Raw genomic sequence first — 20,338 nt, forward strand, 5'->3', positions numbered from 1 at the left:
TTTCTTATCCAGGCCTGATAAAGTTTTTGGGCTTTTCTCTCAGACGGGGAACTTACTGTAGCAATCTGCTTTGATGTGACTTCAGGCTTGGGTTTGTGCACAGCACTTTGCTCAGAGTTACCTGGGAGGAGATGGCTGAAGCAGGAGCTGACTGGCCATTAGATGCGGTAGACCAGCAAGGACAGATCGTGTAAGCTCTCTAGAGCTGCGCTGGTTCCCTGTCTGCCGAGTCCTACGGTGTCTCTCATTCACACAGTGCTGCGTGTCATCCTGTGTGGTTGGTTTTGTCCGGTGGACCAAAGCAGTAGTTGAGGTTAGAGGAGGCTTTGCAAGCCTCAGATTTAAATATCAAAATACTTTTCTCCTAGTCTGAGGGAACCTGAGTACGTTGCCCCTTCAGATTGGGTGCAAGCCTTTAGTACAAGGAGTAAGTACATCAAAGAAATAATTTCTCTTAACATATTTTCAGTGGGAGACTCAGGTTTATGGAGAATAGCTTTGTTTTAGATCCAGATGTAAACTGGCAGGGAATGTTACTGTTTTGTTCGCCTGTCTGTTTTTAATTTGATTATGTATTCTCTGCCATGGGAGAGATGTCTTACAAACACAGCCAGAAAGACCTCTCTATGAGCAGCCTGTCTGTACTCAGCATCTCTCTCTCTGGCACTCCCGCCCTTTCTGCTAGAGTCGGCCCTTGCCTTGCCTGCCTCTGGAGGAACCTCACCCCCGGCGATGGTTTCGGGAGCTCCATAGTTACTGCCGGGCAGCTGAGCCGGGGCAGAGCCAGCCGGGACCCCGGCAGGGTGCTGCCAGCCCTTCCCTTCCCTTCCCTTCCCTTCCCTTCCCTTCCCTTCCCTTCCCTTCCCTTCCCTTCCCTTCCCTTCCCTTCCCTTCCCTTCCCTTCCCTTCCCTTCCCTTCCCTTCCCTTCCCTTCCCTTCCCTTCCCTTCCCTTCCCTTCCCTTCCCTTCCCTTCCCTTCCCTTCCCTTCCCTTCCCTTCCCTTCCCTTCCCTTCCCTTCCCTTCCCTTCCCTTCCCTTCCCTTCCCTTCCCTTCCCTTCCCTTCCCTTCCCTTCCCTTCCCTTCCCTTCCCTTCCCTTCCCTTCCCTTCCCTTCCCTTCCCTTCCCTTCCCTTCCCTTCCCTTCCCTTCCCTTCCCTTCCCTTCCCTTCCCTTCCCTTCCCTTCCCTTCCCTTCCCTTCCCTTCCCTTCCCTTCCCTTCCCTTCCCTTCCCTTCCCTTCCCTTCCCTTCCCTTCCCTTCCCTTCCCTTCCCTTCCCTTCCCTTCCCTTCCCTTCCCTTCCCTTCCCTTCCCTTCCCTTCCCTTCCCTTCCCTTCCCTTCCCTTCCCTTCCCTTCCCTTCCCTTCCCTTCCCTTCCCTTCCCTTCCCTTCCCTTCCCTTCCCTTCCCTTCCCTTCCCTTCCCTTCCCTTCCCTTCCCTTCCCTTCCCTTCCCTTCCCTTCCCTTCCCTTCCCTTCCCTTCCCTTCCCTTCCCTTCCCTTCCCTTCCCTTCCCTTCCCTTCCCTTCCCTTCCCTTCCCTTCCCTTCCCTTCCCTTTCCCTTTCCCTTTCCCTTTCCCTTTCCCTTTCCCTTTCCCTTTCCCTTCCCTTCCCTTTCCCTTCCCTTCCCTTTCCCTTCCCTTCCCTTTCCCTTTCCCTTCCCTTCCCTTTCCCTTCCCTTCCCTTTCCCTTCCCTTCCCTTTCCCTTCCCTTTCCCTTCCCTTCCCTTTCCCTTCCCTTCCCTTCCCTTCCCTTTCCCTTCCCTTCCCTTTCCCTTCCCTTTCCCTTCCCTTCCCTTTCCCTTCCTTTCCCTTCCCTTCCCTTTCCCTTCCCTTCCCTTTCCCTTCCTTTCCCTTCCCTTCCCTTTCCCTTCCCTTCCCTTTCCCTTCCCTTCCCTTCCCTTTCCCTTCCCTTCCCTTTCCCTTCCCTTCCCTTCCCCGCACCCCAAGTCGTGCGCGGCCCCGGCCCCGGTGGGCGCTGCGGCGGGGGGGGCTGCCCACGAGGGGGCAGCAGCGCACCGGCTGCCGGCCCCGCGTCCCCCCGCGCGTCCCGCCGCCGCCCGGGGCACTGCTCCCGCCGTCAGCAGCCGCAGAGAGCCCGTAGGACGTGCTTCTACATGTTCTTCTTTTGGGGCTCCTTTTGTTTCGTTGAGGCTGAGGCAGATGAAAATTTAAAAAATATTTTTTTTTTTAAAGAAAAAAGTGTAAGTTTGCATGTTGTTAGGATCTTCATTGGCAAAGTCTGGTTTCTCTGTCCATCTAATTTTCCCTTACTTTCATCAGAAGGCTGTAATTTGAAGCTATGAAGGAAGTTTTGAAACAGACAATGGCTGGAAAGCAACCTCTTTTCTCAGTGTTTTGGGACTTTCCATGGTAGGAAACTGTTTGTTTAGTTTTGCAAAAATTGCATGTATTTCATTGGCAGGACATAGAGCGTAGCCGTCTGATGACCACAAAGTGAAAAGCTAGGACAAGTCTTAAGACAAAGCAGGAAGACAGGAAGCAATTTCCCTCTCTTTCTGCTGGGCTGTGTGCTTTAAGGGACAGCAGCTTTGACGCCTGCAGGAGGTGGGTGCTCGCTCTCCCTGTAGGTAGTCACGCTGATGCTAAACAGCCTTCAGCTGTTGTAAACCTTCAGCCCAGCTCTCTGCCTCTCACCAGTCCAACTATCCGTTCTGTCCAGCTACCAACAGCTTTGAAATCTCAGCCTTTTAACTATGCCTTCATCTCTACATTCTGCCATAGCTTTTCTTCATGTGTTTTCCGGTGGGGGTGGGGTTATATGGGGCAAAGTAAGATATGTTGTCAGGAAAATATGTTGAAGGTGATGAGCCAAGAGATGACAGAAGAAACAGCTAAGCAGGCAGCTGCAGCTTGTGTGTGTGTGTTTGTGTGAGTGGAAGAAGCATTACCTGCTCTGTGTGGTGCCATATGCTGCACAGACCTGAGATCCGGGCGCTGCTCAGCAGAACCCGGTGTGGGTGCCATGATGTGACTACATGGATTGGAGTCAAAGTGTAGAAGGAAGTGCTGTTTGCAACTCTTCTGGCCCAGCCACAGCGACCACTCATGAAGTGTTACGGACAGAAGTTTTAAGAGCAGGCTTCATGCTTTGGTTTTCAAAGCCTGGCCAGGAGTCATGCAACAACTCCATATGGCTTTGCAAATGTGGGTAAAGGTTTGCAAACAGAAATGTAGTGCAAGGGAAAAACAGACAGTCCTCAGCCTTGTAAAATGGCACTATATGATGGTGAGAGTCTCCTCAGGATATGCTCTGGGTTGGATTGTTTTGTTTCAAGAGGGAGGTGTTTAAGAAATGGATCATCTAGTCTGCTGGCAGCGGAACAGTATGACAAAAAGTCTTCGGCAAAAATAAAAATAGGAAAGTCGTCATACAGAGAATGTGGAACATGAATCTAAAATTTAAGATTAGATATATGCTTGGCTCTTGAGGAAAACAGTCTACATTGGAATTACCTGCTATCTAAAACATTGTGGAAATGTTAAAAAGAGTAGTAGAAGATATTTCCATGTATATAGAGTACACGTTTTTCCAAATCAAAAATTAATCTTATTTTATTCTCAGAACAATTTAAGGAAGTGTGATACCACCTAAAAAAGGCATATGTACAGATGTTTTCAAGAGACACTACCTCCCGTGAAGAGCTGCCCACTGAACAACCAGTGCTCTGCTCTGCCTGTGTGCCAGTCACCTCCTGTAACATTTGCCCTATATTCATTGGGCATTCAGTCTAATGTGTATGCTGCTTTGCAGTCATGGAGAGATGTCTCAGGAGACTAATCCACCCCGTCCTAAAATGGGTGTCTAGAATGAGCAGGGTGAGTAACCCTCAGCAGGTTCCTGTTTCATCGCTGTGGTTTACTAGGTGAATAGCTTACAGTAGTTGCTTGTATTTTTGACGGCTGAGACTAGGTGAGGTGCAGTTTCCCTTCAGAAGGAAGCTCTGGGATTCTTTGGTGGTATCTAAGCAGAAGTCCCATCAGCTAGAAAATGGCACTCTTTTTCTCTGATTTGCAGCGTCAGTATTGCAGATGGATGTAAAACAGCTCTAGAACAACCAGTGCTTCTGTTAGCCTGCACCAGCTTTGCAGGTCTTTCAACAGAGGACAGACTTGGCTGCTTGGTCCAAACAGCAGTATGCGAAGGTTGCTTATGTAAGGTGATGTGAACTGTGTGTGCTCCACACCCAAGAAGTTTTTGTGGTTGTTTTTTTTTTTTTAACCGCTTCAGATTTTCTGGGTCAAGAGTTACTGGGGTACATCACTGTGTATCGTGTCATGCATGCATCACTTTGAAAAACAGTATTTAAACATGCAAATAAAACGATTGCAAAGAGCCTTCTCCAACATATCCCAGCAGCTCCTTGTTACTGCAGTAGCTCCAAGTGCACGACACTCCTTACTAGTCTGATATGTTTCCACAGTTAACACAGAAGTACATAATCTCAGGTATGAAACTGCCATTGCTTTCCTGCAAGTTTGATAATTCAGTAAGAACTGCTTTCTAAAGTACTTGAAAATCTAATGAGATTCTGGATAGGCCTCTTTCAAGTCAGCCAGTCATAACATTCCTTGAGAAATTGCTAGTAAAAAGTTTCTTACTGTGCATAGCTGCTTAATAAAAGGCATATTATTCTTTGCCCTTGAAAAATCTTCTGACTAACAAAAAAAGAAGTGCTCTCCTGTTTTGTTAGAACAGGAAAGCAGGGAGGTGTTTAGACATCTCAATAAGGTAAGGGAATAGTAAAAGCAGATTTCCAAAGAACCACAGGGACAAAACATCTGATGCCTTCATGGAGAGGTTGTGTGCAGTAGTGTGGGCAGATATTCAGATTTCATGCTTCTAAATGAGCAAATTGCCAATGATCCTACTGCTACCAGATCCCAGTGCTACACTGTGGGGTACTGCCTGCTGATCTGCATGGCCTTGCCTGCTTTTACCCTGGGTCCTATATCCCAGGAAAATGGGGAAGGGCAAGGGAGGCTTGGTGCACCCTGTGTTTCAGCCTGAGTCATGGCACCTGAAGTCCTCCTGAGTGACCTCTTGGTAGTGGGGAGTTAATGAGGGAGAAAAGATGATCTCAGCGCTCCAGACCTGTACAAATCCCTTGTTCAAAAGGTTTCATAGCATTCTGATGCTTGGTGGTAGCTAGAGCTTCAGATGCTGATGCCATGTAAGATTTACCCTGCATTGTCCGCCACCTCTCTGGCATAGCTGAAGTACTGCAAATTCATTCTCTAGCTTCCGCTACACTAACTTTCTTGTGTAGACAAATGCTTAAGGCCATTTTTACAACAGATGAGATGATACGACTCAACATACTGTATGCCATTCATTCTCACCCATATCCTCACTCCAGGAGATTTCCATACGATTCTCACTACACAGCAGAGTGTTTTGATTAGGTCTGGGGTTGTTATTTTTCTGTTGTAATGTAAGAGCTCCGATTTCTTTATGTTTAGCATGTATGACAAAGTGTTACTGTCAGCATTAGGGCTTCTTGTACCTTGTCAAGTGTAAGAGCAGTTGTAACAGGTCAGACCAGAGGCGCAGCCCGACAACCTGTCTCGAATGGTGATGGCTACCTAGGGAAGAATACAGGATCAAGGAGAGTGGTACTTCTGGAATGTCCTCCCAGCAATATACGGTTAAGCGATTAATTGACAGAAAACAAGGATTATGTCCTTGTTTTTCAGCAGTACTCAATGGAGATTTTTTCCATTAACTTTTTTTTTTTTGAACACTTGTAAACTCAGCAACTGCAATGTCCTACAGCAAGAAGTTCCCCAGTTTACCATCACTTCCATAGTGCTCTGTGAAATTAATGTTCACGTCTATGTATTTCTGAATCATTAGCCTACTTGTTTCATTTTATGACCCCACAGCCTGTATTGAGAGGGGCAATGAACAGTCTTTCCCTATTCAGCTTCTCTTTGTTACTCATGTTTATAGACATCAAACAGATGTATGAGTCATCTGTTTTCAGAATGGAGAGTCCTACATAATTTATTTGTTCCATGTACAGAAACTGTTTCATAACTTTGATCATCCATGCCACCTTTTTCTTAACATTTCTGTTTCTGCTATATCTCTTTTGACCCGGAGTGAATTGAAACTGCATATAATGTTCAAAATGTGGGTAGGTTGTGGATTTGCACAGGAGCATAATGATATTATCTGTCTTGTTCACTATTCTTTTCCTAACATTTTCTGATACCTATTTGTTTTTTTAATCACTAATGAGCACTGAGCTGAAATTTTCATGAAATGGTTATAACCTCAAACTCCCTTTTTGAGTGGTAGTAGTCTGTTCAAAGTCAATGTGCATCACTACATTTATCTACATGGGATTTCATCTGTCACTTTACTGCCTAGTCAGTGAATCTTGTGAAGTCTTTTCATAATCAGCCCTTGTCTTTACTTCATTGAATATGGCAATGTTCTCAGCAAGCTCTGCCACCTCACTTATACCCTCTTTTCCAGCTCACTGATGTTGAGAGCTGCCTGGACCAGTGCATACTCTGTGATGCCATTGGTAGTCTCCATCTCCTGGGGAATTTGGCTTTCATTCCTACGGGGTCTTTCATATCTTTATTGATTTTTTTTGTCAATGGGAGGATCTCCTCTCTTTGTTTCTTTACCAAGGGATGTTGCTACATGCACTGTGGAAATCCAAGGGAATCCTGTCTACTGGCTGTCACGTGTCTAGTCTCTCACTGAGTTGGGAAATGGAAATGCAGTTCTTGCTTCTGATTTCCTCCACCCATATGATCTTGTGTTTCAGTTTCTTTCTGCAACATTAAATTATTAATTTCACAGGACCACATTTGGGTTTTGCTACTTGCCTAACACATTGTCCACATGCAACATGTCAAGAGTCCTATTGGGGAGTGACATATGCTGCTTTCTGAAGTCAGGGGAAGTGTTTATGGTTCTTATTTTAGCTCCATCAGCAAAAGAAAATTATGAGCGATAGTGCCTCTGTGGCTGAATTTGTGGTTTATTGAAAACTGTGGCAAAGCCCACAAGATGAGGAGAGAAAATAATGTCTGATTTTAAATTTCAGCTGTTGGCTGCAGCTGCAGCTTTCAGAAAGCTTTTCAGCCTGGTTCCTGCCCCATTTTCTCCTAGCTTCCTTTTACTGCAAAAGGACACTGAATTGCAACATTGAACACTCCGTGACAGGTTTTTTTAGAACGCAAACAACTTAGACTTTAAATGGCATGGCTTTGAGCATAGGTATTATCAGATGTACATTCTTTAAGAAGGGGCTGAAGATACAAAAGTTTTTAATTATTTTTTTTAAGTCTGAACGTGTAGCAATATATTAGATGTTTTTTAAAAAATAGAAGGTGAATGATATAAGCTGTCTGCAAGGGGCTGAGTTTTCGTCTTTATGTTTTATTGAGATGTCACTCCCTCAATGAACTAACAGCCTCAGAATCCACAGTTACTCATCATGTATCAAAGAAGGCTGCTATATTCTTACAACTGGTGACAACTTCTGTAAGGTGAAAGGGAATTAGTCTTTAACCAAATAAAGAATACCTGTGGCATGGCAGTCCCATGCTGATGAAGACAGATGAGAAACTGAAAACATGCTACCTTTCAACAACCGAGGCTTTGTTCATGTCTTGGAAACACTCCTAAGATGTGCATGGAACTATGGAAAAAGGTATTTAGTGATGATTTGCAAAGTGCTGCCACAGTCTTAATGTCTGTGACCAAAATCAAGCGCAGTGTAAGACAGTGTTGAAAAAGGACCTCATGATGCCCAGGAGGCCCAATGTGGCCTTGTCCTCAAGAGGAATATTTCTCAGACTCTTAGAGTCAGAGGACCACCCAATCTTTTCCTCACAGGCTGGGGAAAACAAAAAATTACCTTCTTTGATGGTTGGGAAAAGAAAGTGATTGATAATTACTGCCTGTAGCATTTTACCCCCTAATTGTGGTATTCAGCCTGTATTTTCTGGCTGTGTCTAGGCACTTCTTTAGAAAACTCTTCAAATTTGATTTAGGTGTTTCAAGCAATGTCAGACCTGTAAAGCCCTCTGTCCTAATTTCCATTTTGCAGACTATCTTCTGCACTTAGGTTTACTCCCATAGTCCAGGATAGAGGATAGCTCTGGACAGAGCTTCTTTACTGGGATCCAGCTATTCTTGATTTAAGCTCTTACAGCAAGACTCCTTGCAAAAAAGCAGACTAAAACCGTTGAGTGACTACTACTCATGGGTTACAAAGTCATCCTTCGCTTACTCAATGCCCTCTTCCAAGGGCATTCCTGCATTCCTCTCTGCTGCAAGAGAGGATTTATAGGAGCTTATAAAACTGAAATGAAGGCATGTAAGTAATATTGTCACCTTGTCTCAAAGAGATTTTGATGCTTCTTTCCTTCTAGCACTTTGCCCAGAATTTCCTCCAACTGGTGAAAGGATTTAGATATCATTCCAGCTGCAGTTTTGAAGTCTATCTTTTAATGGCAGTGGTAGAGCAAAAGAGGGGAAAAAAGTATGACTTTATCATTGAACTTTATTCTGTTAATTATGAAAGATTAAGGCAATAGTATGAAAATCATAAATAAAAGGGAATAAATCAAAATACTTTTGCAGACGAGTCTTGGAAATCAGAGTATTGGAGTATAGGCATATGCAGTAAAACCAGTCTATGTTACCCATTAGTATTTAATAGCCTTTTCCTCTGGGGTGAAGAAAACTTGTCATTACCACTACTTACTGCCTGTTCCCTATCCTTAACTATGCCACATGTAAAGGCATGTGCTATATTATGAGGGAGATTTGTGTATCTCATTGCAGACTTGCAGTTTGTTAAGGGAGATAACTAATACAATGTCATTTTATGTTGTCAGTGAAGAGCTCGCCTGTGAGTCCTCACGTTGTTTGAAAAGTTTTTGTAAGAAATACAAAACAGTTGGAATTAAATTGTCTTGGGTTATGTTTTTATTCATGAGAGAGACAGAGGCTGTACCTCTGAATAAGCTTAAACCTTATATGACACCTTTCTATGCTGACGTTGCTCATTCTTGTCTTCACCCCAGGCAATTCTGAGCACTTCTTGGAGCCTGATGAGATGGATTGTTTTTACTTTTTCTGCCTTTTTATTTTCTGCAAAAGTGTTGCACAGATGGAGCAGATTTCCTTTTGTAGGAGAAAGAGGGTATGACATCAGAGTCATGCCACTGTGGCTTGCTTGGTGCTAGGGCATTCTGCCCTTGCCAAACCCAAAGCATGCTTTCCCTTTCTGGGAGGAGGTAGCCATGGCCATGGGCTCCCTGTCCTGGCTGGAGAGAGAGCTCCAGCCTCACACCCCTTTCCCTGGGGGCTCTGTGATGTCGTGCAACATCCAGCTGCACCAGTGTTTTCAGAGGTAGACTTAGGTCATGTACTCCTTTATTACTGTTGGTATAATAAGTTCAGAAGAATGGTCTCTGATAATCCTGCTAGCTGTACTGCAAGGAGAAGATGGGAATACTAGAAAGAAAGTGAAGAGAGGGAAAGACTTCTTTTCCAAGATGAAAACCGAGACTGATGTATAATGCAAGGCTTCAGGAGCTCAGCTGTTGCGAGGGATTGAGGAGGATGCAAGGCGCCTTTCTCACTGAGCACAGGTCCTACCTTTATGGGGGTAGTTGTTGCAGGGTTGAGGCAGTCCTGCTGCTGCTGGACATGGTGTGCCTGAGCCGTCAGCTCCATCAGCCACCTTTGTGGGCCTGCATGCTGAAATGCCCTCAAATAACACACTTGTAGCACTGGCAGCTCTGTATTAAAGACAGTGATTATAATCAACTGTCATGCTTCAGCCTTTCAGCTGGTAATGTGCAGCATTAGGAGGATTTGCCCTCTTGGAGTACATCAGGCTAGGTATGTTTCAAGGTGCTTTTCTTTTTCCCTTCAGGTTTTTTTCATGCATAAGAGACTGACTGTGCTGGAGACAGTGGCTGGATGTGTGCACCACAGCTTTGAGGTTAGGATAGTTTGGGGTTTTTTTATGGTGGATGTCTGATCTGGGAAATTAAAGGCAGAGAAAAGAACTTTCCTCTGGGTTAAGTCAGTTGGGAGCTAGGTGTCCTTCACTTATGCTGATCACCTGGGCAGATCTCATTGCATGTGTGGTGGGGTTTGAAACAAATGCTAGTGCAGATGCAGCATTGGGCTCCTGAGATCAGTAATGTCTTCTTCATCTCATTTAAGTGTTTAGCCTTTGTGTGAGGACCTCATGTCAAATTTAATGGCTTGTGATAGGTGGGAAGTTGGACAAGATAATCAAATGGTCCCTGTTGCTCTAAAGCTATGAAATCCTAAATGCTGAAGAGTGAATAAATAAACACGCATCCCAGCAGAACAGATTGGGCAGGCCTGAGAGAGAACAGGAGTGCGACTCCTGTCAGCTCTGATTGCTTTCTTACTGATCAAGCTCTCTTAATGATAGCATCAGCATGGTCTGGGAAGGTCAGAGAAGCACTTTTGAAGGAAGAGGATGTACATACCGTTGGAGACGTCATTGCTACATTTACATGTTGGAAGTGCTACACCTGCCCTCTGTTCTTACATCTGCCTTCAGAGGCTGGTGCTCTAGAAGAAGTAGAAACAAAAGCTTTACAAACCGCAACCTGTGACCATCCACGCTGGGTTAGAAATCAGGTCTGCATGGAAACAAAGCTGTAGAATTTATTCTGCTTGTCTTTGTCTCTTTTCAGACATTCACATTGTCATTTGCTGTGTACTACTGCCTTTGTGGCAGAAGGCAGGGAGAAACTATAGTAAGAACAATTAAAAATGTCCAACTCATAGTGGTGCTGACCTCTCCCACGATTTTAGTCTGAGTCTCAGAAAGAAATCTAGTTCTTGCTAGTGACATTGTGGAGAAAAGCCAAATATATGATTAGGTACAGCCCAGAGATGAATGAAATGAATAGCGTTCCCAAAAAAGTGACTGTTCAAGGAAGACCATCATCATTGAATTGTGTGAATTCTGTGGGTTGGCAATACTGGTACCATTGTGTTCATTTCTAATCATTATTTACCAGTTATTTTATTTAAACCATTCTTTTATGGTAGAATATTTATCAGAATTGCCTGTTGATAAGTAAGTAGTTATGGTATCACAACATAACTTAAACTATTATATTATTTCTGAACCCAGGCTCCATGAAAGTACACTTTGGATTTCCTGTTAATTCAGGCATTCATCTGACAATCTTATAAACTCCATGTGTACTTGGTTACAGCTGAAATAAAGGATCTCCCATGATTCTTTTAAAGTATAATTGTACTTTGCAGAGAGCAGCTCTCGATACCTTGGATCACTAAAGCATGTCACCTTGTACATTTATAACCAGAACCTGCAAACATCCGCGAATCCAGCAATAGTCAGTGTTTCAGGCGTTAAGTCTGTTCTGGCACTGCTAAAAAGTTTGACCCATTTTAATCCAAACTCTCACCAGAGCTCTGTTTGAGTGAATTCATCCGAAAGGGAACTTATCAAAACCAAAATGCTTTGCACTGGGGAGAAATGGAATTTGAATGTAGAGCAGATGGACTTAAAAGTGACCTTCTCCCCTCTCTTTCTTCCACCTCTCTCAGAAACAATTCCCTACACTGTTCCTTCCCACCCACATACTGCGTTTTATTTGATTAAACTCTAGTAATTGAAATTTGCGTGATGTAAGGCACATTTTCACTTCACGGAGTTATTTGTCTGTTGCCTTACAAAAACAGATGTTCATATTTTCTGTTTCTGGGTTTGCAGGCTAATCTCATTGCTTACTATAGGTGATCCTGTATGGGAGGTGTGAGGTGTGACGGGCTGGCAGGGCTAGGCAGCCTGGCAGGCGTGAGGAGGAGCTGTAGCATGCCCGGGTCTTCAGTTTGAGGTTGGCTGTGCTTGTGGCAATGTACCAGTATTAATGTCAGCCTGGTACAGCGGGGTGACAACAACGAGGGGGGTAAAAAGTCTGAAATTAGGTGCTGCATTACAGGAGTCAGAAACAAGCATCCTGTAATTATGCTTATTTAGCTCTGTTCCATTTTACATCTTACTCTGTTGCCCATCCTTGGGCAACAGGAAGGGAAGACATGTTAAAGTGTATCTAGAGATAGCTTTGTTGGGATTGTCCCAAATTAGAAAGGGAGATAAAGTTATGGATGAATGAGAAGAATGACCTTTTTTTTTGTTTTTCTCTCCCCACTTGAATGTTGGCATTTATTTGAGATGACCACAGTCCTTTTTCTCAGTTTGATTTAGGGCGTGGACAAGTGTTTAATGCTTTCAGACCCTTTCATTTATTTAAAAAATTGGAGGGGGAGGAAGGAAACAAGAATAAAACTGGGAAAACAGAAAACCTAACCTGTTTAACATGATGTAGGTGTCCAGGTACAAGAGTTGTGAGCTTGAGTAAAATGTCTTTTGGACAGAGCTCCATTTGAAATGGAATCGGAAAGATGAATGTATCTTCTGCCTGAATATCTCATCTTCAACCTCTTAGTGACTCTTTTTAATAGCTGTTTTAGTGATTAAGGCTGATGGAGGCTCTTGGCACCATAATCCACCTCTGAACTTCTCTGAAGAACTGAAACTTGTAGGTCTGACAAGATATGATGGAATTCTGTTGTGGAAATGTATAGAGAAGTTCATACTCAGTTTTCTTTTTTGCTTCAGCTGGAGTGTTCCCATTTCACTCTTTGGGCTAATTTTTCCTCACAAGTATGAGAGTTCTTAAGTGAACTGGAATGTACGGCATATAAATATTGAAACTCCTCACAGATTTTTTAACAGCAAAGGTAATTTCATGATAAATAATCCCTGTATTAGATTGTTCGTCGTCATAAATTTTAAAATCAAGTTCAGATGTTTTCCTTTAATTTAACCACCAAATGGTTTAACCACTATCCTTGCATTAGAAACAGGACCCGGTTTGTTGAAATCCTTTACTAAGCAGATGAGACCAAATGATAATAAAGCCCTCCTCCACATCTTAAAAGTCTATGATTCCTTGTTGTACAATACCAAACCAGTAGACAATTCATTTTAAAATAGCATAAACCTCTTTTCCCCAGATCTACTTGCGTGGATTCGTATTGACAGACCTCAGAGATTTTTTTTTTCATTTTGCTTGTACAAGTTATTGGCTAGTATTATATCATCTTTGATAATATACTATCTGAACATAGTCCTTTTCTTTTGAGAGTGAGTCTATTTTAGTTTTAAGCATTGAGAGACCACACTGAGGACCTCAGGGAACTTGCTGAGCACAAATGAGAATAGAGACATGCTCAAATGAATTCCAGCTCTGAAGCTGCTTTAACTGCTGGCCGAGGTGGAAATCAGTTTCACCACCCTCAGTGCCGGTTTTCCGTAGTTAAAGTTGCTTTCTCCATTTCAAATCTGACCGATTGGTGGCGAATGGCCACCTCCAACTCCCTGGTGTGGTGGGGAGGTTTCCTGACCGGCTGGAGCATTCCATTGATGCTCCCCTCCTCCAGGGCAGGCCCAAGCAATCTCTGGCTGCATAATGGCTTGGAGAGATGCTGCAATGTGACCTGCCTGAGTGCTCCCGATTCCTCCCAGGCTTCTGCCTCACCACTCCAGGTCTAATATTTATTTTGTTTCTGGACTCTAGTAGGCTAGACAGTGTCAGGCCGGTTCCTGCAGAGAGCGTTCATGATGTTTTTCTCAGTGGCTGTATGATTTCACATGGACAGTGAGACAGATCTTTAATTATGGGATGCTTCTTCTGATTTAACTGTTAATACTTAACTTCCCAGCTTTTTCATTGTGAATAATTGGTAGAGCCATGGAGTCATTGTTGTATATTATAAGTTTGACTAATTGAGTACAGCCAGTATTTAATTGTTCCTTTTACACACATGCTAAACCCAGAAGTGTTTAAGTCGCTCTGGGACATTAATTTAAACACAATTAAAACAGCATAACCTGTTAGCAATTATTCTCCATGCATTCTTTTGGTATTGATGGGTCCACATCTGAGCACAGTAATTAAAAGGAAGCACTGTTATTGTTGATCCCACAGATAAACAAATGCTGATTGCATGCTGTGAACTGGTTAATCAAGTTTATTTAACTTGTTAGTGATTCATCCGAGTGACTGGGGAGCTTTTTATTTGAGCCTAACAGTATAATGGTTCTGGCTATTTTCAGTTTCTCAGCTGCTAAAGGAGTTTCACTAACTCTTTTAAAAAGACTTAGATAACATCTGAAGGAATGGCATTGTTACATCTATTAATTAAATCCAATTTGGGACCAAGGACTTTTCCCTTAAGTGAGGACATGCTTTGCGACCTTGATGTCCCAACTGTTCCCTGTCCTGAGCAGCAGAAGAGGTGATTAGGTTTCCTCTGAGGCTGGGCAGGCTTTTTTGTTTTGTTTGATTTTGATGATACTGGTGTGTGCTACGTTTAGTCTCACCTTTTGCCAATGCTTTTTAATCCTGTTTGAGAGACTACCTCTGCAGCCACAGAAGTTCTCCTAAGGTGACACCCAGGTTTTGAGTCACATGTCCACAACCAAATAAGCAATCTCGCTTAGATCATCTCTGCATTTTGGTTGTCCATGTTGCTCAGGCCCCTTAGCAGCATCAGCAATACCATCAATCATTCTCAGCAGTGGGAGCATCTTGCTGTGCCCATGAAAGCAGATTTCAGACCAGGCTGGCACCAACCCAAGGGGTGCCTGTCTGCTCACTAGGACACGTCAGTGGGGGAGTCAAGAGACCAACTCTCCGTCTTGTGCTCTTGACTGTGGAAACTAATGGTGCTGGCTGAAAGTAGGTATTTTAATTTTTTTTTTTTTTTTTTTTTTTTTTTAGTCTGAAACTAATTTTCTAGTGGTTTATTCCCTACCGTGGGTGGAGGTAAAGCCTCCTAAGGGGCTAGAGTGCATTGATTTTGATCTCAAGGCTCTAAGTACAAACTATACTGATCTCCAGAGCTAACCCCATTATTGTACAAGGCTGTAAAAGCACCTTCCTTTTAGGCATTTGTAGGCAATTAGGTTTTGTGCTTTCCATTGAATTATTTCAGGATAAGGTCTTTTTAAATGCCCTTAGTTTCATACCTCTCAGTTTCTGAGCCCTGTGTACAGGTAATGTCTTGGTACAGCTTTCATGTTGCCACTTCAGCCAACTGCGCTGGCTTTCTTTTCCCATCAGGGGTTTCTGAGTTATTTTATATTTCTTGAGGTTGGTGGTGTTCAGTGATCACTGTTCCTGTAAGATTGCTCTTCTCCTTCCAGCTGGCTGTGAATATAAGTTGCAAGAGGCTCATCATGCTTGTCCAGATTCCGGAAAACCTCAGTGTTAAAGGCATATTCCTCCATGTCACAAAGGCAACATCAGATAAGTGGGATGGCTCCCATCACTTCTCCTCCCCAAATAGTCCACAGTCAGAATGAGCAGGAGTAACCCAAGGCCAGTAAAAACATTACTCTGAATACTATGTGTATCACACTGTTTTCTTTATACTGCAGGGCAACTATAGGACTATTCTGCTGGGAGCACTGTACTGCAGACCTTAAATAGCAGTGCTAATGTTTAGATTGCATTTTCATCTTTTCTGTGTATTCTGTGCCAGATTTCTGGGACCTTTGCCAGGTTCCAAGACCATATAGAATTAATTGTTAAAAAGGAAAATAAATATTTCTTAAGTGCTAAAGAATATGTATGTCTGACATAATGAACAATAGTTTTGTTAATTTATCAATTGTTAATTGTCATTTACTCAAATGGTTCTTCTGTCTGATAGGGGGAGGATTGGGCCATGAGAGTGAGCTCTCCTTGAGCTTCTGTATAGAATTTATATATATACAAAACATTTCTGCATCCAATAATCTAAGTAGATAGGATGACATTTCTGCCAGATAGAGATGTAGAAGGAAATGTAGGGGAATTTTCCTAGCCTGTCTGGACAGGGTGGTTGAGAGGTCATTGCAAGCAATTTAGCTGATGTTATATTGAAGTCAGAGTTGAAGAAAGCTTGGAAGGCTTGCTAGGTCTGATTAAAAAGACATCCAACATATTAACGGTTATCCGGTGTTGCAGTATGAGGTTGATTTTAATAAGAAATTGCATAATTTTATTAATATCTCAGCTATGCTTTGTTCTTAACCTAATTCAGAAGTTGTCTGTAGGTAAACTTTCTGGTCTTGATGCTGTAACTCAACACTGTTTCACCATCTCTGGCTCTGTGTTATGATTTTGATAGACTAATTTGGCCTGATATTCTCCACTAAATCAACACATGTGGCATCTGCTGGAATCTGTGGGATTTGATCTCGTCCTTCTCAGCCACATTATTTTTTGCCTTGCAGCCCGGTGGATCTATTGATTCTCGTGCAGGCTTCCAGACTCTGATCTGCCAAAAGAGAATTAGTTATATGTTTCTATATGCTTTGCTACTGAGGCTCCAAAATCCCTCTTAACCAAAGTGCCTGCTTACATATTGCTACCATTCATTTTTATTGGCTTCACTAAAGTTGAATTCCTGTATCTTGATTTTTCCCTAATTCATTCTCTGAGCGGCTTGAAAGAATTCAACAGAAAAAAAAACACAACCTCAAAGCGCTTATATAATGAATTACTTTTAAACTAGACGCTAAAAAAGACAGAGGAGCATTTATCAGGAATGTTTGTGGGCTTGGTGGTTACGAGCTTAAAAAAAATATTCTGTGGAAAGCCTTTGTCCCATGACAGAGATTTAAAAGGCTACGGATTCGGATTCCAGCAGAGACTCAGGCCTGTAATCATGTTTGAAACGTTCCCTTTCTCAGGACTCGCCGGCTGCAGCGGCAGCCCGGCCGGCTAGGGGCTCGCCTGCCCTCCGCCCGTCACCTGCTGGGGCCCTTGGCGGCTGCCCCCCGCGCTGCCCCCCGCAGCCGCGCTGCCCCCCGCGCCCGCGGCGAGGAGACGGGCCCCGGCGCTTCGCTGGGGCTTGGCACCGGGGAAGGGCGAGTTTCCTCTCTCCTCTCCGAGGCTGGCGCTGACTGTCCCGGCGCTGCGGCTTCCAAGTGGGAGAGGGGAACTTGGGCGGTAGGCAGGGACAATGGAGGAGAAGGAAAGCCAGAAAGTTGAGCTGCGCCTGGGCTGCTCGGCAGACAGCAGGGAGATGAAGGGTAAGTAAAAGAATCAGGCAAAGATGGAGTTTCATTGAACGTGCCCCTCACTGCTGCTTTTTGTAACTGGAGGCAGAATGCGGGGGGCGGGGGGGGGGAAAGCGTGTCTCTCTTGTGCCGATTTCTCCAATACTCCGGCTTTGTAAGTTTAACTTCCTCTGTAGAGAGGTTTCTGTCTAACCTTTAAAGCGGGGAGCATGCTGCGGTGCTGTCACCGTCTGCGGGACGCTGCCGGGTGCGGAGGGTGCTGCTCCCGAGAGGGGGGGAGAAATACGGTCCCGTTCCCTTTAAATGCTCTGCATGCTTCACCTATGGCAGAGAAACAGTATTCTTTCGTAAAAGTAGGTTTGAGCTCATCTTTTCCTCGGGGTGGCTTTTAGAAGAGGGAGATTCAGGGCAGGTTGTCACAGGGTTAGTTTACTTCGGGTGAAACCGGTTGGGTTTGTTTTGGAGTGGAGCCGAGAAGTGATGAGCGTGGTTTTCAGGGGGTCAGCTGTGGTGCCTTTGTACAGTTACTGCTGCGCCATGTAGTTTCTCTAAAAGTGAATGAAAACTCTTTCCTGGTGAATTCTACGTGGGCTATTCCACGTGGAGCATAACATCCAGGTAGCGTGACCAATACCTAATCTAGTCTATATCTACGATAGTATTTTTGAAGCACCTGTGAATGTTCCGAGCTCATGTGGGTTGTATTCCTAACAGGCACTTCAGAAAAAGTTGTGTTACTGTGCTTCTGTGAAAGGAGTAGTGCATGGTCAGGTAAATGTGGCTTTAAAAAAACCAAATCACACAAGTTTATGTGCATGTAATACCAGAAAATAGTGCGTAGAGAACTTAGGACAAAAAAATAGTATTTTTTTCTTGGGGGTCCGTTAATTCCTTGATGCTCTTTTGTATAATTTTTTAAGCAAAAATACTCGGCAGTGCAAGTCACGTGCATCTTGTCTGTATATGTTTATGTTTAGTGGGATGGAAATCTTCACTTAAAGGATGTGTCTGAATAGCAAAAACCCCAACCTTCAGTAGCATGTTACTTCTGTATGGGTTGTGTGAGGCTGCCTGAGATACATGTAGAGTTAGAGAAAGAGGTCTGACCAGACCCATCCTATGATTCCCAAAAATTTTGAATGCCGAAAGATTATAACAAAATGTAGTAGTTTTGGCCCATATCCAAAATTTACATTTGAAAGTTCCTTGGAAAGAAAGCTAATTGTAAAGACAGTGGAGTAAATTATAAAGATTCCAAATAAACTCGGATTTACTGCTAGCATAAGTATAATGGAGGTGGGTTTGGCTCATGCTGCTGAAATTGTGTTCTTTTTTAAACTTCAGGTATTGAATGTGGTTTGCTTCAAGGCTCAGTTTCAGAGTATCAGGTCCATACGTGTTCCTTTCTGAAATTACTCTGAAAATTTTCTTTTCTCCTGTCACCTGGGTTGCAAAACAGGACTATTAAAATCTTCACAACATTTAAAGTAATGAAGCAAAGTGACTTTCCTGACCTTTGTAGACTTTGTGGAGGGTGTGACCTGGAAAAATTGCATACCAGGACATGTCAAAGGACTTTTTTTTTTTTTTTTTTTTTTACTTTTTAGTGCACAGCAATTAATCCTTCATGATAATCTTCCTGATAATCCTAGGCATACTGCTTCTGTTCTGCAGACCTGGGCCTCTCCTGTAGTTACATCCGCTGTAGTAATGGGTGATGTTAAGAAATCCTGAAGTTTGTTTTCAGATCCGAGAAGCAACCCAAGTGTCAGGGTTACTCAAGCCTTTGGATAGCCCTGCTCTGTCAATCAGCAAGTCTTGCTTTTTGTTGCCCTCTAGACTTGCTACTTTATTGAAGAGAAAGACCTTCAGCTTTTAGCTTCTGAATATGAGGGAGGGAGAGAGGGAGACAAGCTTATCTCACATTGCTGTTTTCCATTGGCTTCTCTTTACCCCCTTTCCAAGGAGAGTACTTGCATAATTTATCCTTTCGCTACATTTAGCTCTCTTCTAGGACCCATCACATGGTCCTTCACACATTTCATGGTTATCTGTGGGGATTGATTTTCTAGGCCTATTATCTTCACTTGGAAGATACGGAAATCTTGTCCATGCTGTTATTGAGCAAGTCCAGGATCCAGAAGACCTCTCTCAGTTTCTCCTCCTTGCAGCACCATGGCCCACAGAGCAGCTGTGGAGCTTACGTGCCCAGAGCTATGCAGGGGGGGTTTCACCATCCCAGCTTTCAACTTGGCCATCAAAGTCCCTTGTCTCTATCTAAGAAGTGGCCAAGGAAGATTTTTTCAGCAATTACTGGGGAAAAGACCAATATTCAAGCATGATAGGGAGTTTGGTTTGCAAAGAAATGTCATGTGCTGCTGTGAGCTGTAATGCTGCGGACTCTGCTGAATGCCCAGGTCAGCTCTCTGGCAAGACTAGCAATTAGTTTGCATAGTTTACATTCCTTTCTTTTCACTGGTATTTATGCAGTATTTTCCAAATAGATGAAAGAAAAATAAAAGAATTTGTTGATCTTTCTAATATAGTATAAGAAAAATATGTTATTTTTGATTCCTTCTCAAGGTTTCACCCAATAACAAATAGCGGTAAAACACTTTACTTGGTATGTCTCTTTATGTTCCATATAATTAGCTTTTTCTTAAGCTATTGAAATGACTGAAGTGCAGAGTAGGGAAAGGCTTTGCATGAGAGAGATTTAGGACCTGAAATATGGTTGTGTTTGTCAGCGTAGGCTTACCTGCCTTCTTGAGGAAGTGCCTGCCACCAATTCAGTGATTGAAACTGTTGCTGTGACCATACTTTAGGGGTTTATACCAAATTGCTCCACTCAGTCACCCAGGCTCATGCCGACTCTCTTGAGCTCCAAGGAAATCCCTTATTTATGTCTGCTGCCTTTGTTCCAAAAGCCTCAGGGATATAACCTCCAGGCTCTTGGTGCAACAAATTGAAGATGGTAAATTCCAGCCAGCCCCATCCCACCTCTTTTTCCTCCCGTGTAAAATCCATTGAAATGATTTCAATTGTGCAGCTTTCAGAAACAATTTTGACTGTGTCTGGCTTAGCCATGCTGAATTCTTGCCAGAAAACTCTCCTTTTTGCCACTTTTTTCAAACAAGCTGAGTGTACCTGGTGGTCAGTGCTCTGAATTTTCAGTAATCAGGGAGGCTGGA

General features: G+C 43.5%; 1 protein-coding gene across 6 annotated transcripts in view; it reads left to right on the top strand.

The window, feature by feature from the left end:
• Positions 1-20,338, top strand: part of KIAA1217 (KIAA1217 ortholog) — a 346,280-nt gene that overhangs the window by 146,512 nt on the left and 179,430 nt on the right. For 2 of the 6 annotated variants that reach the window (XM_086467177.1, XM_086467179.1), the window contains exon 1: positions 17,090-17,159. The exons of the other annotated variants lie outside the window; for them this stretch is intronic. In XM_086467177.1, the coding sequence (XP_086323303.1) occupies positions 17,090-17,159 (70 nt within the window). Of the gene's footprint in view, positions 1-17,089; positions 17,160-20,338 lie in introns of those variants that run through there. 6 annotated transcript variants of the gene reach the window in all.

Source organism: Leptosomus discolor, chromosome 6, assembly GCF_034619465.1.
Source record: "Leptosomus discolor isolate bLepDis1 chromosome 6, bLepDis1.hap2, whole genome shotgun sequence".
Taxonomy (NCBI): domain Eukaryota; kingdom Metazoa; phylum Chordata; class Aves; order Leptosomiformes; family Leptosomidae; genus Leptosomus; species Leptosomus discolor.